This window comes from Salmo trutta, chromosome 12 (genome assembly GCF_901001165.1).
Source record: "Salmo trutta chromosome 12, fSalTru1.1, whole genome shotgun sequence".
Taxonomy (NCBI): domain Eukaryota; kingdom Metazoa; phylum Chordata; class Actinopteri; order Salmoniformes; family Salmonidae; genus Salmo; species Salmo trutta.
In genome coordinates, this window is record NC_042968.1 from 26,942,679 (window position 1) to 26,964,678 (window position 22,000).

General features: G+C 42.1%; 4 protein-coding genes across 6 annotated transcripts in view; all 4 read left to right on the top strand.

Moving 5' to 3' along the window:
- Positions 1-1,716: 1,716 nt before the first annotated feature.
- On the top strand, positions 1,717-3,189 carry LOC115203284 (arylamine N-acetyltransferase, pineal gland isozyme NAT-10-like). Its single transcript, XM_029767839.1, has 2 exons — positions 1,717-1,827; positions 2,090-3,189. The coding sequence occupies exon 2, from the start codon at positions 2,096-2,098 to the stop codon at positions 2,966-2,968; it is 873 nt and encodes a 290-aa protein (XP_029623699.1). The 5' UTR covers positions 1,717-1,827; positions 2,090-2,095; the 3' UTR covers positions 2,969-3,189.
- A 143-nt stretch (positions 3,190-3,332) lies between these two features.
- Positions 3,333-6,157, top strand: LOC115203285 (nuclear envelope phosphatase-regulatory subunit 1). Of its 3 annotated transcripts, none has more exons than XM_029767843.1 (6): positions 3,333-3,428; positions 4,204-4,275; positions 4,502-4,575; positions 4,716-4,825; positions 5,497-5,551; positions 5,716-6,157. In XM_029767843.1, exons 1-6 carry the CDS (start codon positions 3,404-3,406, stop codon positions 5,755-5,757), a joined length of 378 nt encoding a protein of 125 aa, XP_029623703.1. In that variant the 5' UTR covers positions 3,333-3,403; the 3' UTR covers positions 5,758-6,157. The 3 variants fall into 3 exon arrangements, with proteins under 3 accessions (XP_029623703.1, XP_029623702.1, XP_029623701.1); XM_029767842.1 differs by having other exon boundaries at positions 3,339-3,440; XM_029767841.1 differs by lacking the exon at positions 3,333-3,428 and adding an exon at positions 3,856-4,048.
- A 311-nt stretch (positions 6,158-6,468) lies between these two features.
- LOC115203283 (HEAT repeat-containing protein 3) lies at positions 6,469-13,519 on the top strand. Its single transcript, XM_029767838.1, has 15 exons — positions 6,469-6,746; positions 7,854-8,026; positions 8,356-8,443; positions 9,017-9,120; positions 9,331-9,440; positions 9,554-9,694; positions 9,891-10,192; positions 10,540-10,630; positions 10,857-11,011; positions 11,219-11,301; positions 11,562-11,698; positions 11,849-11,937; positions 12,095-12,238; positions 12,406-12,582; positions 12,700-13,519. Exons 1-15 carry the CDS (start codon positions 6,603-6,605, stop codon positions 12,811-12,813), a joined length of 2,052 nt encoding a protein of 683 aa, XP_029623698.1. The 5' UTR covers positions 6,469-6,602; the 3' UTR covers positions 12,814-13,519.
- A 1,273-nt stretch (positions 13,520-14,792) lies between these two features.
- Positions 14,793-22,000, top strand: part of LOC115203286 (terminal nucleotidyltransferase 4A) — a 32,299-nt gene continuing 25,091 nt past the window's right edge. Inside the window, exon 1 of the mRNA XM_029767844.1 lies at positions 14,793-15,620. Coding sequence (XP_029623704.1) covers positions 15,106-15,620 — 515 coding nt within the window. The 5' untranslated portion in view covers positions 14,793-15,105. The remainder of the gene's footprint in view (positions 15,621-22,000) is intronic.

Sequence of the window (22,000 nt, forward strand, 5' to 3'; positions counted from 1 at the left end):
TTTGCCAATCTTGGTGTTCTCCGGCAAATGCCAAACGTCCTGCACGGTGTTGGGCTGTAAGCACAACCCCCACCTGTGGACGTCTGGCCCTCATACCACCCTCATGGAGTCTGTTTCTGACCGTTTGAGCAGACACATGCACATTTGTGGCCTGCTGGAGGTCATTTTGCAGGGCTCTGGCAGTGCTACTCCTCCTCCTCCTTGCACAAAGGCGGAGGTAGCGGTCCTGCTGCTGGGTTGTTGCCCTCCTACGGCCTCCTCCACGTCTCCTGATGTATTGGCCTGTCTCCTGGTAGCGCCTCCATGCTCTGGACACTACGCTGATGTAGTAGAGTGATGTTGTTCCCCTAGATTATGCACCAAGTTGCACGCAAGGACAGTTCAAGTAGGCCAGGTCAAGAGGGGATCATCACCTTCAGAGCATCTCTTACAATCAGGTTGATTGTGTGGGCAAGACATGGATGATGAGTCCATTTTATAATGTTCATGGCTTTGGTTATGTTTGCTGCATTGTCGCTAACACAACAGACCACTTTTCCATCTACTTGCCATTCTCTGGCCACTCTCAACAGTTCCTCTGCCATGTTCTCTGAGGTGTGTCTGTCCCTGAACTCAAAGCAGTCCAGAAGACAGCTAGACATCGAGAAATCTTCAATGAAGTGACATGTAACCAACATGTAAGAAGTGGTTACCCTTGATGTCCAGCAGTCAGTGGACTCTTTCCCGCACTGAAGCCTGTGTGCTCTCGTACAGTTGTGGAATAAGTGATTTTGAAAGGATTTTCCTGCTTGGAATTGTGTACATTGGATTTAGACTATTGCTATAACTTATAAATCCTCTGTCCTCCACGATCGAAAATGGCTGGAAATCGGTGGCAATCATTTTAGCCAATGCAATATCAATTTGGCCTTGTTTTGCTACAGACAGACTTGGGCATAAACTGGTCCATAGAAGACTGCGTTGCTGTGGGTCGCGGAGTAGGCCTACTTGACTGAGTGGATACATCTCCACGTGTGGAGGTGCTGGCTCCACCACTATCACTAGCAGGCCCGCTAGTTTCTCGAAGCTCCGCAACAGCTAGCTTCACAGTTGGGTGCACAGTTCGCATATGCCGGTGTAGGTTGTGCGTAGAACCGGCTTTATATGAGATTTTGTTTTGGCAAATTCTACACTATGCTCTAATATTGTCTACATTATTAAAATGCAATCCAAATGCTACTGTGCTTCCGACTCATTTTACAGATGTTATTTTCACAGCTGTCCTTCCTCTCTCCTCGGATGCTAAGTGTGTGACTGAGTTAGCTCGGCCCTCTCATGCATCTTTGGTTCATTGGTTGACACTGCGTGTCTGATTGACAGGAACAACAGGTGAGGTTGTTAGCCTGAGCAGACAGTCAGAACGAATGTGTGTGCACTTGAGCATTTAGGCCTATATTATTTTATTTCTTTTTTCGTTCTTTGAATTAGTTAATTCTATTAATTTAAATCTTTAGATTTTTTATATCTTAATTTTTTATAAATAGATTCGGCTCTTCTGATATGCGAGCCGGCTCCCAACGTTCACCTACAAGAGCCGACTCGTTCCCGAACGACCCATCACTAACCACAAGGCTCCAGTGTTTTACAAGTGAGGTCCCTTATGCAAGGCTCACTCGTGACCTTTAGCATTGCTTTCCAGTACATGAGCAAAGTCTAGGGTGCTCCGTTTTAATCATGTAAGAGGCATTCTTATCTCTTTTAATGCACAACTGCTTTGCCCTTCTTGCCCTGAAGAACTCTGAACAGCGAGCAGTAGTTTGAGAAGCTACTTTTTCACTGCCTTTGAAAGTAAGTAATCATCAAATGTAAATGAAAAATAGCTGCCCATGCCTCCATGTAGTATCACAGGTTTTTGTCTATTCTTTAATCCTTTATCCTTCAATTCAAGGATAATGCCTTCGTGGTGGTGTTTCAATTGAAAATAGGATCTTACTCCATGTGAAAAACAAATTGTGAATGAGACATTAGCGGATGTCAGTTTCTGTATATGTAGTCGTAAATCCTGCAAGAGCATAAACTCATGCAGTGTCTTTGTTTTGTTAACTCTTAGGAAAAAATGAATCTGGAAGAGTACTTCAAGAGGATCGGGTTCTACGGCCCATTTTCTAAACCAGACCTTGAAACACTGAACCAGGTCCACAAACACCATGTGATGTCAATACCATTTGAAAACCTCAGCATTCACTGTGGTGAGAAGATCACTATGGACCATGAGTTGATTTTCAATAAGATTGTGAGGAGCAATCGGGGGGGTTGGTGTTGTGAGAATAACCTCCTCTTTGCTTGGGTACTAAAAGAGATGGGTTATAATCCAGTAACACTGGGATCAAGAGTCTACAACAACACCATAAACCAGTTCGGCCCAAAAGACTCTCACCTCATCAACAAGGTAGTTATTGATGGGACTGCTTACATTGCAGACGTGAGCTTTGGGGCATCCTCCCAAATATGGTACCCTCTTGAGCTCGTCTCCGGGAAGGACCAGCCACAATCCCCTGGTGTCTTCCGTCTCATACAAGATGGAGACCTGTGGACCCTGGAGAAGACTGGTCGAAAGCCTCTGGTTCTCAATGAGGCCTTTACCAACTCGCCTCTAGTGGACAAGAGCTCAACCAAGAAGATCTACGGCTTCACCCTGGTTCCCCGTGGGGTTGATAATTTCCTAGAGACTTCCCACTGCCTTCAGACAGATCCAAAGTCTCTATTCACCAACAAGTCCATCTGCTCACTGCAGACTGCTACAGGATTCAGAGCTCTAATTGGCTGGACCTTCAGTGAGGTCACCTACAACAACCAGGAGGGTTTTGATGTTTTGGATATGAAAGACATATCTGATGATGATGTGGATAAAGTGCTGAAGGAAATGTTTAATGTGTTGTTAGCAAACAAGCTGGTTCCCATAAACAACAAAGCTGGCTACACTATTTAAGAACTTGATTGCCTGTAACATTTCATATTTAATTTGATGTAATTGTAACGTAGCCTAGGCAAAGGCAAATCTAGTTGCTGCTACATTGACCAAAGATTCCTCACAACAGGATCAGTGAGATTTACAAAACATATTTAGTATTCTGTCAATATTAAAACAAATATTTCACCAGAGTTGTTAATGCCGTCTTTGAACAGTCAATAAACATGCTTTTAAACAAATACATATTTAATGGTTATTTAGTCTCTGCGACCAACTTTCAGATAATATCTGAAGAGTGGTTGAGTAGGTACTAGGGGTTGCGCCGTAGCAGTTGCTTGTTTAAACCAATCACTATACGTTTTCCGAAATCGGCCAATCCACGTTAAGGTTTTCGCCTGTTCCCAATTGCCCAGGAGAACTAGCTAGCACATCCACCAGCCGGAGAGAAGAGCAATGAATTCCTTGGAACAGGCCGAAGGTAGTCAACATGGCAAGCAAATTCATTTATTTTCACAAATCATGATGCATTTTATTATAAGTGAAGTTTCGCTTTGAAGTAAAACGCACGGTGACAAACGTGCCTTTACAATTCACTTGAGTCGTTTGTTAGTCAGCCGCGGTGACGTAGCTAGCTAGGCTAACCTTTTCTCTTAAAGGACATTAATTGGTAAATTAGTCAAAATACCTAACTCAAGCTAATTACATTTTTGCTGGTTTCCCTCCGCGGGGGTTCGACATTAACTTGTACAAAATAAATTCACACAAAGGCTTGTTAGCTACACTAATTAGCCGGCTAGCTAGTTATGCTATAAATAGTTAGCATACCAGTAGTTGTTAGCCCCAGAAGACCACCGCTGCACGCCTGCCAGAACTGTTAACCAATGCAAACGTATCCGCATACTTTACCCCATTTGATTGATTCTATTCATAACCTGGATATCTCAAAGTCGTTAACTATAGGCTTGTTTTGCCAGTCCAAACGAAACATAATTCCGTCGTTTTGGACAGGCGTCCTCGTGAAGATGTAACGGTTAACTATGAAGCTACAATTTACTCTTCCAATAGCAATTCAGTGGAATCAGAGCCTTTACTATGCAGGTGTGCTTAATTTACGTTTTGGATTACTCCATCGGTTCCAAACCAATCAAGCACAGCGCATATAAATGATATTGTATGTTCCTTCTGTGTAGTTTTGATCAAGAACATTGGTAGAAATGTCGATGAATGCCCTGACGCGCAGCTTGTTTTTGCAGATCTAAAAGCTTTTGAGAGAAGATTAACAGAATACGTCTCCTGTTTGCAACCTGCAACTGGGAGGTGGCGAAGTAAGTATTTGTAGTTCCAGCTCTGTCTAACCATAATGAATGACTATATTGAAACGGTCTAACTATAATCAATGAGTACACTGCAACTGTCAAACCATAATCAGTAACATTTCAAGAGTAAATGGCCTCCCAGCCTGAGTATTTTCTTGTAAAGGATTCAGGCCTAAATTATTCTGGCACTTTTTTTTTATGGTGATATAATTCAATATCTCCCATTTTGTTTCAGTGATTCTAATAGTTATCTCTGTTTGTACGGCAACTGGAGCCTGGAACTGGTTGATAGACCCTGACACACAGAAGGTCAGTATGTTAATGATGGCAGCTTGATTGTGTATGTGATAAAGTAGGATACCTTTCACACGGATCAGTGTGTTTGATTTTAGTTTGGTTGTGTGTGTTTGCCTGTCTAATCTCTCTGTACCTCTGGCTGTCTTTCTCAGGTGTCTTTCTTCTCATCGTTGTGGAACCATCCGTTTTTCACCATCAGCTGCATCACTTTGATCGCTCTGTTCTTTGCTGGAATACACAAACGAGTCGTTGCACCATCAATGTATCCTTCCTCTTGTTTAAAGTTCCACACTTAATTTATTCAGTAGGATTACAAAGAAGGAGAATTTTCAGTATAGTGACCCAGGTCTTTAGATGTTGTACACATGAAATTGTGTCATTCATAACGTTATCCGCAACGTTATATTCCATTTTGTGCAACTCAAGACTTTTCTTCTACCAGCTGTGTTGCGTGGGCTATATCCGTGTACTATAGGGAGTCGCTCGGCCTGCACAGCTGCGTGGGGGAAACAGCGCTACTTGATTAAAATGTTGCGGATAAAGTTCGAAATGACACAATTTCATGTGTATAACATCTAAAGACCTACATCACTACTGAAAATAATCCTTTAAGGAAGTAGTGATATTGTTGAATGGTAAATGACAGCTATGGATCTGGTTGCCTTAATAATCCTATACATCACTATACTGAGAGCGCATTTGTTTCCAAAAGGGTGTTGTTGTTTTTTGTTTCTTTTGTTCATGTCTTTTGTGTGCTCTGATACTGCACAACAAGCAATGAGAAATTGAATTGCTGTTGTGGTTAGTTCCTCAAAAACAAGCCAAATCACAAGAGAAGTGTCTGGACCCTTCTATAACATGCCATTTACATAAAAAAAAATAGAGATTTACTTCAGAAATAGGACAATTCTCCTTTAACTCACTCTCTTCAAGTATTGCAGCTCGCTGTCGGACAGTTTTAGCAGAATACAACATGTCCTGCGATGATGTAAGTTGCATAAATCATCTTTGTTGAGATTACCTTAATTCCTAAGCAATTCAATTCAGCTGTCATGTTTTTGGTCATCCATTACATCATTTAAAAGTATGATTTTGAATTATTGCCTGTACATCTATGCATTCTATTGACTTTGATGGTTATGTCTCTTACAGACGGGGAAACTAATTCTCAAACCACGGCCACACATACAATAACCACAAACTTGGAGAGGTGGGGAAATAAATGTTCTTAATGACTGTTGATTGCCACTGAACGACAGACTGACACAAGGACCAGAATCCTGTTTGGAGGATCTGAATTAACGTAAGAAGGAAGGAGATTGGGGAAATACAGAGGGGTGATTATGTTGATGTGCTCCATTACGTATTAATGAAGGATTGTGAGGGGAGAGGACATCAAACGCCTTTTTAACAGCATCTCAGTCAGTGTTATGGTTTCCCTTAAAGCTGCTTCTGGGCTCACACACCCTTTGACATAACTCATTCTCCATGAGTTCAGATGTGTTTATTTGTAATGGTTACATGCATTTGTTTTAGATAAATCTTTCTATTTTTAAACTAATTGTTATATACCTAATAAATACTTGTATCAAGATGTTTCCTGTGATTTACTGTAGTATATGGTTGCAACCTGTAGACTGAGCTATGCTTTTGCTTCAGATTGTGAACGCGCGTACAACTTGTTTGAAAGTATCTCAGTGTGTAATTGTCTTTACCGTTATTTTTATTGTATTCATGTTTAAGCATTGTTTAACTATATTCATTGGAAATTAGTTTGTGGTCTTCCAGCCATGTTAGACCGATAATTATTTCAAAGGGAGTCGAAGGATTAATCTGTAAAGTGTAAAAACGGTGTCCTGGTCTCGTCTTTGCGACATAAATACGACACCCCTTCTGCTTTGCGAGACTAACCACCATTTTACGGCACCGGACGAATCTCCACGGATGTTCCACACGTCTTAAAATGGTGCGAAACCTGAGAGCGTGACAGTCTACTACATGATAGATCAATATCGCTTCGCATTTAATCGAAATAAGCTATGGGCAAAAGTAGGACTAACAAATTTAGACGTCCACAGTTCACCGCAGAGGGACTGTCGGTAACTGCTGTAAAGGAAATGGAACAGGACCACGGTGAAGTCTTTGATGGAGTCGACTCTCCAGCTGGGGAGTTACTGGAGAAAGTAAGAGCCCCAAGATCTGACAACAGTACTGTTATTTCGGTCTATTTGATCATATGTTGCACTCTATTTTATAAATGCTTGCAGGGCAGTTATGAATTTCATAGGCATGTCGATGTTTACCAATGTGTCCATAAGACAAATTAAATGTCTTCTTAAGGACCTTGCCGCATATGCAAAAAAACAACAGGTAAAAACACGTGTTATTACATATTTTTATATTCACGCTCAAATGTGCCCCCCCCCCAAAAAAAAATATATATTCATTAATATTTCAAAGAAGTATACTGAAGAAAAATATAAACACAACATGTAAAGTGTTGGTCCCATGTTTCATGAGCTGATATAAATGGTCCCAGAAGTTTTGCATATGCACAAAAAGCATATTTCATTTTGTTGACAAGTTGTTTAAACCTCTGTTAGTGAGCATTTCTCCTTTGCCAAAATAATCCATCCACAGGTGTGGCATATCAAGAAGATGATTAAACAGCATGATCATGACCCAGGTGCACCTTTTGCTGGGGACAAAGGCCACTCTAAAATGTGCAGTTTTGTCACAGCACAATGCCACAGATCTATCCAGTTTTGAGGGAGCGTGCAGTTGGCATGCTGACTGCAGGAATGTCCACCAGAGCTGTTGCCAGAGAATTGAATTTTCATTTCTCTAACATAAGCCGCCTCCAACGTCATTTTAGAGAATTTGGCAGAACGTAAAACCGGCCTCATAACCGCAGACAAGGTGAAACCGCACCAGGCCAGGACCTCCACATCCGGCTTCTTCACCTGCGGGATCGTTTGAGACCAGCCACTCGGACAGAAGTTGAAACTGAGGAGTATTTCTCTCTAGTAAAGGCCTTTTGTGGGGGAAAAACTCATTCTCCCAGGCCACCCCATGGCTGCTTTATTTCAGTTGACTGATTTCCTTATATGAACTGTAACTCAGTAAAATTGTTGCATGTTGCATTTTATATTTTTGTTCAGTACATTGTAAAATGTAGTTCAGTGCCACTAAACAATGTTTCCCACATATACAACTGGAAGATAAAAGAACACAGATGGTATGAAAAAGTGAATATCCAAATAACCCCTGTTTATACTGTATGTGTTTAGTTGCAGAGTCCCAGTGCAGACGTGCGTGAGTTTGCCTGTGCCAGCATATCACGTGTGGTGCAGCAGAGCCAGACCATCCCAGGCTTCCTCCAGCGGGATGCGGTGAGACGTCTCGGGCCCCTAATGCTGGACCGCAGCCTGGCCGTCAGGGAGACTGCCACAGGGGCACTCAGGTGAGCACTCAGCCTCCCAAAGGAATGTTCACTGCCCAGTACTAGCCACTTAACAGAGATGTGAGAGGGATCGTGTGGAGTTTGGACTGAGGATCAAGCCTATCAGATATTGCTAGATTGTTCAGAGAGTGTGCTAAATGTTAGATGTGAATGTAGATGGTTGTTGAAGCCATTATGTGCTGTAAGACAGAAGTAGGTTAGTGAAGGATGCTTTGGCTTGCTAAACAGACACAGAGAGTCCTTTTGAAATACCACACCCTCAATTAACTGTTAGCACTGATGTGATAGTTATTGTTCAAAGACTGAGTGAATTGTTCTTCTCACATCAGGAACCTGAGTGCCTGTGGAGGTCATGAGGTGTGTGACGACATGGTGAAACAGGACGTCATGACTCCTCTGACTGCTCTGCTTCGAGAGGTGAGGCCTTCCCTCGTAAATCATTCCTTAAAGTTGATGTATTTATGAGTGTGGCGCTGCTGTGCAAAGGTTATGTTTTTTCACATTTTGAACAACATATTTCATGGTGTGCATTTCTGAAAAGTGAAGCACCTACATACCTCCATTCCTTGATGGTTAGTCACATCAATGCATAGCTATTTTATAGGGCTGTATGTTTTCCAGACCTGGGTTCAAATACTACTTCAAACATCTGTTACTTTCACATACACTCAAAGTAAGTATTAAGATAGCTAAGCCTATATTTTATTTGAAAAGACAAGCAGTTGAATATTTTAATGCATTTGGAAATACACTTGGAAACAGCATTTGAAATAAGAATTTGAAAATTCTCTCAAATGCAGTTTGGTAGCCTATTTGGTTTTTACAAATGACCATTCAAACACTCAAATATAGGTACTTGTTCTGGGCTGTGTATTTGAAAATACTCACAGAAAAAAAGTATATTAAATACTAGATACTCAAATACACATGTATTTGAACCCAGGTCTGGTGTTTTCAAAGTGTCTGAACCCCAGTACTGTTTCTTCACAGTGCTGTGCTGGGTTTGAGACCAATGCTGCCCTCTCGATAAAAGGGCAGAAAAACACAGTGGAAGATGTAGCCAATGAAGCAGTTAACTTGCTGTGGAATCTCTGGTAAGAAAAAAGTACTAAATGTAATAGTAACAGTAGTAGTAACAGTAGTAGTAACACTAATGTCAGCTGGTCGGTCCACCTAGTGATCTGGACATGCGTCGAGAAGCCTTCCCATAGAGATACAACATTTTATTAAATTCTGTTCGCTTGCCAATGTTTCTATGGTTCTTTCACACCATACTCCTGTTGCATTATCACCCTGTCTGTCAGTGAGAGCAGTAGCCAGGCACTCTCTGTGTTCAACAAAGCAGGCATTCTGGTTGTTATCCTACAGTGTCTGGAGCGGCACACTCACAATATCAAGCTGGCTTTGTCTGCAGGTTAGTCTCATCAAACCAATTTTCACACGACTTTAATGAGCATTTTCACCATTTTAAATATTTGATTTGATTATGTATTTTGTACTAAGTCCCTGCTCCCTCTTTGTCTTTAGCCCACTGTTTGCACACAGTGACTGAGGACAACGCAGAGTTGCTGTGTAGTATGAACAATGCTGTATTAGGGACTCTAGAGAGTGTGCTGCTATCCTCACAGGTGGACATGGCTCACACACTGCTCAGGACACTGGCTGCAGGTATGGCTACAACATCTTTGTTGTCACATTATTTACAGATTTCTTTTACCTCACAATGTCAACCGGTCATTCACTCTGCATTCATTCTCTGACTAAAGTCAGAATCAGGGTTTGGAAGCTGTTTGTTAATAGCCTAACTAAATAACTAGTCTGATTCCAGTGCTCATTGTGTGCTTTGTGCTCCGTCCATTGACAGGGTCAGTGTGGAACCTGAAGAGCAGCCTGCCCACGGCCCGCCAGGCCCAGACCCTCAACGCCCTGATGGCCACCCTGTCCCAGTGCTTGGAGCTGGATGCTGGCACGCTGATACCCCAGCTCCACCAGGCTGAGGTGGCCCAAAGTGCCACTGCCTCAGAGGCAGGGAACATGGAGGACCACCAGGTAGCTGCAGGGAATATGGCTGTAGAGGAGATGGAGGATGATGATGAGGAGGGGGTTGGACCGAGGAGGAATGGAAAGGCAACCAAGATAGATAAAGACTTCTCTGACCTCCTGCCTGTAAGTCCTGTCCTTTTTCACTCAGAAACAAACCCATCAAAACCCTTTTGAGTTATGGTTATAGAGATCCAAAGTGACAGGGTTGAGTAAAGAGTATTGCATTTTCAGTTTTTAATATTCAGAGTACGTACCTGACTCCTCACTGTTAAATTCTGTGAAACAGCTGAATATTGATGAAGCAGCACAGAGTATTTCAGTTGGTATTCAGAGCTGTAGTGGCCCTCTCCTCAGGGAGATACTGCTTTGTTCAGCAGGCAGGAAGAGGGACACAGCAGGGTTTACTCAGGGACGTAAAGAGGTGGCTGTGTCCCTGCTGCAGTGTCAATAGTCAACTTTTCTTTCTCCAGAGGGGCAAGGAGGAGCTGAGGGAGGCGACGGCCTTGCTGACAGCCCAACAGACGTCCTTGGAGATCATCGTCAACATGTGCTGCTCTGATGGTGAGTGCTGTGGGCAGCAGTGTTTGGGCAGCAGAGCAGTACTGACCTGGGGGGCTTTGTTTTCATTACTGTTTGACACAGCTGTCTGGTACATGTTCATAGATAAGAGGACAGCATTTTTACTGTTTAATGCTCAAATGCATATTTAGGATTTAAAATGAGCTTTTGTTGCTTTTTAGGTGTACGTCGGCTGTTGTGGCTCATTGTGTGTGTGTTTTTTTTGTAGACCCGTCAGACGATGAGTGGGAGGAGGCGTCGAGCAGCGACGAGAGTGAGATGTGTCCTGATGGCCTCTCTGAAGGGAACACCAGCCTCCTGTCCCCACTGTGTCTGTCTGCTGAGGTCCACGGGGCCCTGATCAACCACAACATCCCAGAGAAGGTGTGGGGGATTTCTTTCCTCGCCTAGCATAATTGTTTCACTTCACTTCTCATGTTTGTCTTTTTTTTTAATGTTCCCTCTGTTTTCACATGCAAAATATAAAATAAGTAATGTCATGGTACTAGACTAATGAGTGTTCCTACTGTCTCTGTTATACCCACTACACTGTATGAAGGTGATAACCATCCATGTCTCTATATGTTCAAGGTTCTCAAGAAGACCAAGTTCCCCAGCAGCGAAGCCATGGACGTATGTCGTCACAATCCCACCTGGAAAATCTTGATGAAAAAGTAATTATCTGTCTAGCATGGTGTCATTTTCTTTGCCCTTAAAGAATGAGACACTAGATATTCTGTGATATACTAGATCACAAGATAATTTGAGTGGTTTGTCATGATCCAAGTAACACTGAACCAATATGTGTCAATGTACGGCCCCAGTTGATTGAGGTATTCTATTTTTCTGGCTTATAATGGCATTACTGGTGTACACTTTGTTTACCACATCGCTACCTGCCTTTAGGAGTTGACTAAATTCAATTTTCCCCCAGGATGCATCAGGTGCAGTACAGGGCCCTGACGTGCCTTCACAACATGCTGTCTACTATGGACGCTGAGTCCCTAGGGGGAGCAGCTGCTCTTCAGGCTGTTGCACAACACCTGTCAACACTGGTCTTCAGTCCTCCAGGTTAGATCTACATGTCGTACCATCTCTTCATTATTTGTATTAAATCTTTATTTTACTAGGAAGGTTGATTCACTTTCTTAGCAATGACCTTAACAAAAGGAGAGTAATTGTCTCATTCATCATTTATTTTTGGTTAATTTGCTTACTCAGAGATCCCTAAGGAGGAGGAATTCCTTGAGGCAGTTACCAGTGCCATGCGATCCCTCTTACAGATCATAGCCTATATGAAAGTCCCACAGGTAAGACAGCTGACTGAAGCAGAGGAGTTTCCCTCTGAAGTACATTTTACCTAGCCTTACTGTCATCTGTCTGTTAGTTTATATAGTACCACAGCACTATCCCGACATGTCTCTTGGATGACTCATTGTTTATGTCTGTGTGTGTGTGTGTTGCCAGTGTACGACCCCCCAGCAGATGATGAGCCTGAGTGAGGCAGCGACCCGCTGTGATGTGGTCAGTGTGAGGGTGAATGCCCTGGCCATCCTAGGCATCACAGGAAGCACACTGGCTAAAGAGAAGGGGACAGCTGAAACTCTGCAGGTACTTTATTATTTTCATCCCTAGTTTTTGTTTGTATGAAATGTGTTTTAGATAGCTAATGATTACTTCAGAATTAACTATTTTTGTAATTAAAAAAAAAAAATGGTTTATTAACCCATCTTGGCTTTGTGACCATGATGTAATAACACTGCAATATCTTTTTATAGATGATTGGCAATGCCTTACTCCAAGTTGCAACAAAGGATGCCAACCTTGTGGTTTGTGGAGAGGCCCTGGATGCTCTGTTTGATGTTTTTGCGGATGGAGACGAGGCAGAGAGAGCAGCTGAAAACATCAACTTACTGTCTGCTCTGAAGGCAATTCAACCTGTCTTCAAGGCTAAGGTAATAGAGCTGCAGCCCATCACCAGGAACAGTTTGTATGCATTCTTCATGCAAATCACTGTTGTCATCTGTTTCGTTGCTGTTTCCTGTCCTCTATTATATGTCCTCTGTGTGCAGATTCGTAAAGAGGGGAAGGGAAAGTACAGCCCTGAGCAGCTGTGTGTGATGGACAACATCAAAGTCAACCTAAGAAGGTTTATTGGCTACCTGGAGACTGTGGTGAAAAAATGACAGCAGCCTGACACTACTACACCATCTGGCTGACATGAGATGAAATGACTCAGAATATACAGTACAATAGACCCTCATTAAAGGGACAGTTCAGTCCAAAAATCATCATTTTGGAGTGAACTATCCCTTAACCAACATGAAAATCAGTTATATAGATGTTAATCTTTTTGTTTTAACATTCTGACTGAAATGCGTAACTATTGTCCTTGGTAAGTGAGTGTTTACATGATTGTGTACAAAAAAGGATGTGCGCTATTTTAAATGAATGAATGTTGCAGTACATAGAGACAAATTATTTTACTTTATGTATAAAAGTACATTTCAATGTGCTGTATTTTAAAGAAATTGACAGAACATATGGTTTATTTTACACATATTTATCAACCAACTCTTACATCACACACTATCATACTGTAGCCCTCCATGTTAGGAATGACCAGTTGTAGTATTCATGTGCTTCTCACCCAAGAATCTGCTAACTGACCCCATGTCATGAGTCTGGTGTCATGTTGTGCTGTCATGGAAAATGAGATGGATAGGCCCAGTGTCAACTGATCATGTGAGATGTCATGAATAAAGCAGAACTCGCCATCCATTTACAAGGTGATTTAGTTAACATGATTTGGGTTGCTGAAAGTAAATTGATTACCTTGTTCTGATATTGGGGAGAATATAAAATAAAATGTATTTTGTGCTTTTCACGACACCCAAAGTCATTTTATACACAAGAAAATCAGCAGGATAAAAAGCAAAAATAAGTATGTAAAAGTACCGTTACACTAAACATAAGGACAGACTAACCATGGAAAACACTGAACATGGTGATATATTATCCATGGAGAACACTAAACATGATGACAGATTAACCATGGAGAACACTAAACATGACAGATTAACCATGGAGAACACTAAACATGATGACAGATTAACCATGGAGAACACTAAACATGATGACAGATTAACCATGGAGAACACTAAACATGATGACAGATTAACCATGGAGAACACTAAACATGATGACAGATTAACCATGGAGAACACTAAACATGATGACAGATTAACCACGGAGAACACTAAACATGATGACAGATTAACCATGGAGAACACTAAACATGATGACAGATTAACCATGGAGAACACTAAACATGACAGACCAATCAAGGAAGTGAATTAGACAGAAGATAAAAGCTAAGACAACAGAGACTATGGGTAAGCCTGTGTGAAGAGGTCTGTCTTTAGTGTGGACTTGAATATGTGTATGCATTGTGAGTTTCTGACATGGAGTGGGAGGGAGTCTTTACCAAGGCACCGGAAGCCCGACCTGGTTGGATTCCAAAAGTCCATGAGAGGTCATGTTCTGTTGGATTTGTGATGCTACCACCCACTTAAGCACTTTGGTGAGGAAGGGGAGGTTTGAGATTGGCCTGTAGTTTGTGAGGATCTCAGGGTCCAGGCCCTGTTTCTTCCGTATGGGAGTTATAGCCGTTCTTTTCAAGGAGTAGGAACAATGCCAGATGTGAGAGATGCATTTACAATTTTGACCACCAGGAGGCAGAGAACAGAGGCATGCCTTAACTAAGGCAGTGGTCAAGGGAGCAAGGTGTGATTTTGGATTTAGAAAATAGTTCAGCAATGGTGGTTTCATTGACAAGGGAGAATGCACTGCTGTTGGTTGGTATATTGCTTCTACTTTGATATGCTGCTTTCATACTTTGAAGTAATGGAAATTAAATTTATCAGCCTGATGGATAGAATGTCCTGTCATGACATGAAGTAACCATTTAAGGTCGGTTTATTTTTTATTTTTTTTATTACAAACCTCCCACATACTTATTTCAGTGTGTGTACTCCATGTTCTGTGAAAATAATTCATCAATCGCCCATTGTTACGCAACAAGTAACATGTTCTGCTCTTGCGCAAGAACTACACTTTCTCCGCCCTTTTCGAATCACCATTTCACTCTGTGCGAATCTGCGGCTGCGCAGTGTCCGCCATTGAGGACCCACGATCAGAAGGAAAGGGTCAGAATCGCTTCGATATGCAACGGCGCACGTTTCCTTTATTCCAAACTTTGCCAACATCCACACGTCGCCTACTGTATAATAATAATATCTGATATTTGTTTTAATTCATGGATGGCAGATTTAGATATTTTATAGCAATTTGAAGTAACCTACCTAGCTAACGTTAGTCCGCTTGAAGCTTACGAGTGAGGCTAGCTAGCTACCGTGCTAGCTTTAGCTACACGAACTGAGCCTTGCTCTGGGGCAGTGTGCCTGCAGTGTCGTTTGATGGATCCAAGAATCGCTTGGTTTCAGCCAGAACAACGTGGGCCAGCCAACAGCCTGTGGATGCAGATTTGGGAAACAACTCAAGGACTGGGGAATCTGTACTTCAATAACAACTGTAACACGGGTAGTTTGTCTGGCACGTCAAGCCTCAGTCCGAAATCGAATATCAACGGGACATTGGGTAACGTGATCTCGTGCAAGAACGGAGCTGTCACTAACAGCGAACCCCGGAACCAGGGAATGTCCAACTCAACGAAAGACAGAGATGTAGTAGAACAACGAGACTTTATTCCGTTGGAAGCTAATAACAACCACAACAACCGTTCATCGTTGGGGAGGGGCAGCGCAGGGGGGCAAGTGTGTACTCGGGTCTCTGGGGTCTCAGGACACCCCAACAAAAGGAAAAGAGACAACAAGGCTAGTACTTATGGATTCAACAGTAGTCTCGAGACCGGAGGCTGTGGTTACACGGGAACACCATGGAAAGTCAAGAACTACTCTGAAGGAATCTTGGGGTAAGAAACAAAATGACACAAATAAAAACTAGCTACAAGTAACGTTAGCTAGCTAATATAACGTCACAAGTTAATTATAAATCACGCGTTATCTAGCTAACGTTATCTATCTCTGCCACACTAACGTTAGTTGGTTAGACAACTAGCCAGCCGGCTAACTTGGCTGATGAAGTGAGCGCACATATTCCTATGGTTAGAGACAATATAGCCATATTTAGGCGTTCCGATTTGACCGTCACGTGTCATTATCCGTCATTTTGGGGGACGTTCCTAACCAGCTAAGGTCAGTCGAAGGCAATGGGACAGTCAACGTTAACTAGCTAGTTAGCTACCTCCAGTAGTTTGTTTTATGACCTTGGTAGCTAGCTACCTCGTGGTTGCCAACATCTGCATGTGTTCGCTAGGCTGACGAGCAAAGCAAAAAATCAAATCCGACTGACATTTAGCTAAAAGCACGAGTACTGTTAGGTAAGCATAGTCAATGCAGAACTCTTTTCTTGATAGTTGACATGTTACTCACTGTCAGGCTAAGCCTGCCTATCTGATGCTGGTATTTCTCGTCTGTTTCACTGTTGCCAATTTGCAGGATTAAAACCGAAAAAACAATTATCTGGTTGATATAAAAGTCAGAAGCATATATTCTAGTTCCAAATGTACTAAAAGGTGTAGATAGTATACTTTTGGTCATAGTCAGTATTTTCCCATATTTAGATTTAAGAAATCCACCTATTTCTTTAGACAGCAGATATACTGACTTCTTTACATGGGACAACAATACGACATCGTCGCCAATGTTATGTTGAAGGAACAAGACTTGTTCTTTTATTAAACAGCGTGGGTTTTTTCCAACTCGCACATCCTCACATTTGTGAGCTAACTTTGGCATCACAAACACAATTTATTCCTTTAGCCAAAGTCGTCATAGGGTGGCTGTTTGGGGAATAGGAACAAACAATGATAACTGTCAGAGTACATATAGCAAACATAACATACCCACATCTAACCACAACCCCAAGAAGAAATCTATTTCTTAATGACTATGTGGAAAAGTTAGGTGAAATCAGTGAGTTCTGCCTCACTTTAAAGAGGAGCGGCTGGGCAGATGCAAATTATAATTTTTTAACCACCTTTATTTAACCAGGTAGGCCAGTTGAGAACAAGTTCTCATTAACAACCGCGACCTGGCCAAGATAAAGCATAGCAGTGCGACAAAAACAACAGTTTCACATAAACAAACATACAGTCAATCCCTTTCTAGGGAGTGTTTCCTAGCCACTGTGCTTCTACACCTGCATTGCTTGCTGTTTGGGGTTTTAGGCTGGGTTTCTGTACAGCACTTTGAGATATCAGCTGATGTAAGAAGGGCTATATAAATAAATTTAGTTTGAATAACATAAAATAAAAATAGAAACATCTATGGACAGTGTGAACAAATGTAGGGAGGTAGGCAATAAATAGGCCATAGAGGCGCAAATAATTACAATTTAACATTATTACCGGAGTGATATATGTGCAGATGATGATGTGCAAGTAGAGATACTGGGGTGCAAAAGAGCAAGAGGGTAAGTAATAATATGGGGATGAGGTAGTCTGGTGTGCTATTTACAGATTGGCTATGTACAGTGATTGGTAAGTTGCTCTGACAGCTGATGCTTAATGTTAGAGAAGGAGATGTAAGACTCCAGCTTCAGTGATTTTTGCAATTCGTTCCAGACATTGGCAGCAGAGAACTGTAAGGAAAGGCGGCCAAAGGAAGTGCTGCCTTTGGGGTGCAATATACCTGCTGGAGCGCTGCTGGGGAGGGGGGGCGGTGTTGCTATGGTGACCAGTGAGCTGAGATAAGGCGTGGCTTTACCTAGCAAACTTATAGATGACCTGGAGCCAGTGGGTTTGGCGACGGATATGTAGTGAGGGCCAGCCAACGAGAGCATACAGGTCGCAGTGGTGGGTAGTATATGGGGCTTTGGTGATAAAACGGATGGCACTGTGATAGACTGCATCCGATTTGCTGAGTGTTGGAAGCTATTTTGTAAATGACATCGCCGAAGTCATGGATCGGTAGGTTAGTCAGTTTTACGAGGGTATGTTTGGCGGCATGAGTGAAGAATGCTTTGTTGCGAAATAGGAAGCCGATTCTAGATTTCATTTTGGATTGGAGATGCTTAATGTGAGTCTGGAAGGAGAGTTTACAGTCTAACCAGACACCTAGGTATTTGTAGTTGTCCACATATTCTTAGTCAGAACCGTCCAGAGTAGTGATGCTAGTCAGGCGGGTGCGGGCAGCAATCGGTTGAAGAGCATGCACTTAGTTTTACTAATTTTGACCACCAGGAGGCAGAGAACAGAGAGGCATGCCTTAACTAAGGCAGTGGTCAAGGGAGCAAGTTGTGATTTTGGATTTATAAAATAGTTCAGCAATGGTGGTTTCATTGACAAGGGAGAAGGCACTGCTGTAGGTTGGTATATTGCCTCTACTTTGATATGCTGCTTTCATACTTTGAAGTAATGGAAATTAAATTTATCAGCCTGATGGATAGAATGTCCTGTCATGACATGAAGTAACCATTTAAGGTCGGTTTATTTTAGTTTTTTTTTATTACAAACCTCCCACATACTTATTTCAGTGTGTGTACTCCATGTTCTGTGAAAATAATTCATCAATCTCCCATTGTTACGCAACAAGTAACATGTTCTGCTCTTGCGCAAGAACTACACTTTCTCCACCCTTTTCGAATCACCATTTCACTCTGTGCGAATCTGCGGCTGCGCAGTGTCCGCCATTGAGGACCCACGATCAGAAGGAAAGGGTCAGAATCGCTTCGATATGCAACCGCGCACGTTTCTTTTATTCTTGAATCCAAACTTTGCCAACATCCACACGATGCTAGTCGGGCGGGTGCGGGCAGCAATCGGTTGACGAGCATGCACTTAGTTTAACTAGCGTTTCAAAAGCAGGTGGAGGCCATGGAAGGAGTGTTGTATGGTGTTGAAGCTCGTTTTGGAGGTCTGTTAGCAAAGTGTCCAAAGAAGGGCCAGATGTATACAGAATGGTGTCGTCTGCGTGAATGGATCAGAGAATCACCAGCTGCAAGAGCGACTTCATTGATATATACAGAGAAAAGAGTCGGCCCGAAAATTGAGCCCTGTGGCACCCCCATAGAGACTGCCAGAGGTCCGGACAACAGGCCCTCCGATTTGACACACTAAACTCTATCTGAGAAGTAGTTGGTGAACCAGGCTTTTGAGAAGCCAAGGCTATTGAGTCTGCTGATAAGAATGCGGGGATTTACAGAGTCAAAAGCCTTGGCAAGGTCGATGAAGATGGCTGCACAGTACTCTCTTTTATCGACGGCGGTTATATCATTTAGGACCTTGAGCGTGGCTGAGGTGCACCCATGACCAGCTCGGAAACCAGATTGCATAGTGGAGAAGGTACGGTGGGATTCGAAATGGTCGGTGATCTGTTTGTTAACTTGGCTTTCGAAGATTTTAGAAAGGCAGGGCAGGATGGATATAGGTCTATAACAGTTTGGGTCTAGAGTAGAGGTCGACCGATTATGATTTTAACGCCGATACCGATTATTGGAGGACCCAAAAAGGCTGCTACCGATTAATCGGCCGGTTGTTTTATTTTTGTTTGTTTGTAATAATGACAATTACAACAATACTGAATGAACGCTTATTTTAACTTAATATAATACATAAATACTATCAATTTAGTCAATTTAGCCTCAAATAAATGATGAAACATTGTTCAATTTGGTTTAAATAATTAAAAAACAAAGTGTTGGAGAAGAAAGTAAAAGTGCAATATGTGCCATGTAAAAAAGCTAACGTTTAAGTTCCTTGCTCAGAACATGAGAACATATGAAAGCTGGTGATTCCTTTTAACATGAGTCTTCAAAATTCCCAGATAAGAAGTTTTATGTTGTAGTTATTATTGGAATTATAGGACTTTTTTTCTCTATACGATTTGTATTTCATATACCTTTGACTATTGGATGTTCTTATAGGCACTTTAGTATTGCCAATGTAACAGTATAGCTTCCGTCCCTCTCCTCGCTCCTACCTGGGCTCGAACCAGGAACACATCGACAACAGCCACCCTCGAAGCAGCGTTAGCAATGTAGAGCAAGGGGAACAACTACTCCAAGTCTCAGAGCGAGTGACGTTTGAAACGCTATTAGCGCGCACCCGCTAACTAGCTAGCCATTTCACATCGGTTACACCAGCCTAACCTTGGGAGTTGATAGGCTTGAAGTTATAAACAGCGCAATGCTTGAAGAATTGTGAAGGGCTGCTGGCAAAACACATGAAAGTGCTGTTTGAATGAATGCTTACGAGCCTGCTGGTGCCTACCACTGCGCAGTCAGACTGCTCTATCAAATATCAAATCATAGACTTAATTATAATATAATAAACACACAGAAATACGAGCCTTAGGTCATTAATATGGTCGAATCCGGAAACTATCATCTCGAAAACAAAACGTTTATTTTTTCAGTGAAATACGGAACCGTTCCGTATTTTATCTAACGGGTGGCAACCCTAAGTCTAAATATTCCTGTTACATTGCACAACCTTCAATGTTATGCCATAATTATGTACAATTCTGGCATATTAGTACGCAACGAGCCAGGCGGCCCAAACTGTTGCATATACCCTGACTCTGCGTGCAATGAATGGAAGAGAACTGACACAATTTCAGCTGGTTAATATTGCCTGCTAACCTGGATTTCTTTTAGCTAAACATGCAGGTTTAAAAATATATATTTCTGTGTATTGATTTTAAGAAAGGCATTGATGTTTATGGTTAGGTACAGTCGTGCAACGATTGTGCTTTTTTCGCAAATGCGCTTTTGTTAAATCATCCCCCATTTGGCAAAGTTGGCTGTCTTTGTTAGGAAGAAATAGTATTCACACAGTTCGCAACGAGCCAGGCAGCCCAAACTGCTGCATATACCCTGACTCTGTTGCAGAGGTGACACATTTTCCCTAGTTAAAATAAATTTATGTTAGCAGGCAATATTAACTAAATATGCAGGTTTAAAAATATATTCTTGTGTATTGATTTTAAGAAAGACATTGATGTTTATGGTTAGGTACACGTTGGAGCTACGACAGTCCTTTTTCGCGAATGCGCACCGCATCGATTATATGCAACGCAGAACAGGCTAGATAAATTAGTAATATCATCAACCATGTGTAGTTAACTAGTGATTATGATTGATTAATTGATTGTTCTTTATAAGATAAGTTTAATGCTAGCTAGCAACTTACCTTGGCTTCTTACTGCATTCGCGTAACAGGCACGCTCCTCGTGGAGTGCAATGTAAATCAGGTGGTTCGAGCGTTGGACTAGTTAACCGTAAGGTAGCAAGATTGAATTCCCAAGCTGACAAGGTAAAAATTTGTTGTTCTGCCCCTGAACAAGGCAGTTAACCCACCGTTCCTAGGCCGTCATTGAAAATAAGAATGTGTTGTTAACTGACTTGCCTTGTTAAAAAAAAAAATATATATATATATATATATATATAAAAATATCGGCAAATCGGTGGCCCAAAATACCGATTGTTATGTAAACTTGAAATCGGCCCCAATTAATCGGCAATTCTGATTAATTGGTCGACCCCTAGTCCAGACCTCTTAGTAGAGTCTGAACTCAACTATTTTTATTTAACCCTTATTTAAGTGTGCTGACCTGTTGCACCCTCTACAACCACTGTGACTACTATTATTTGACCCTGTTGGTCATCTATGTTCTGTTATAATCTCCACCCGGGACAGCCAGAAGAGGACTGGCCACCCCTCATAGCCTGCTTCCTCTCTAGGTTTCTTCCTAGGTTCCGGCCTTCCTAGGGAGTTTTTCCTAGCCACCATGCTTCTACACCTGCATTGCTTGCTGTTTGGGGTTTTAGGCTTGGTTTCTGTACAGCACTTTGTGACATCAGCTGATGTAAGAAGGGCTTCATAAATACATTTGATTGATTTAACTAGTCGAGTTAGTTAAGAATAAATTCTTATTTACAATGACGGCTTACCCCGGTCAAACCCTAACCCGGACGACGCTGGGCCAATTGTGCGCCACCCTATGGGACTCCGAATCACGGTCGGGTGGCATCAGCCTGGAATCGAATCGGGGTCTCTAGTGACGCCCTTAGCACTGAGATCTAGTGCCTTAGACCGCTGCACCACTCGGGAGCCCCGAGTACACTCTGTCTTTCATATAGGTTGGCTATACTAGCTTACTGATTATGATCAATATGTCAGGTTGGTACAAAGCAGATATAGAGGTTAGGTTACTGTAACCATTTTCTCTATAATGACAGACGGTATTTCCCCAGACACATGATGCTGAACTGAAATGTGCTGCTTTACAA

What these genes read in the sequence shown, in the direction of transcription:
- LOC115203284 (XM_029767839.1), top strand. Translation starts at nt 2,096, where the DNA reads ATGAATCTGGAAGAGTACTTCAAGAGGATCGGGTTCTACGGCCCATTT.
- LOC115203283 (XM_029767838.1), top strand. Translation starts at nt 6,603, where the DNA reads ATGGGCAAAAGTAGGACTAACAAATTTAGACGTCCACAGTTCACCGCA. An exon ending in GCTCAGGACACTGGCTGCAG is followed by an intron (nt 9,695 to 9,890) that starts GTATGGCTACAA and finishes GTCCATTGACAG; the next exon opens with GGTCAGTGTGGAACCTGAAG. An exon ending in GGACAGCTGAAACTCTGCAG is followed by an intron (nt 12,239 to 12,405) that starts GTACTTTATTAT and finishes ATCTTTTTATAG; the next exon opens with ATGATTGGCAATGCCTTACT.
- LOC115203285 (XM_029767841.1), top strand. Translation starts at nt 3,988, where the DNA reads ATGAAGCTACAATTTACTCTTCCAATAGCAATTCAGTGGAATCAGAGC. An exon ending in TAGACCCTGACACACAGAAG is followed by an intron (nt 4,576 to 4,715) that starts GTCAGTATGTTA and finishes TGTCTTTCTCAG; the next exon opens with GTGTCTTTCTTCTCATCGTT. An exon ending in CGAGTCGTTGCACCATCAAT is followed by an intron (nt 4,826 to 5,496) that starts GTATCCTTCCTC and finishes ACTCTCTTCAAG; the next exon opens with TATTGCAGCTCGCTGTCGGA.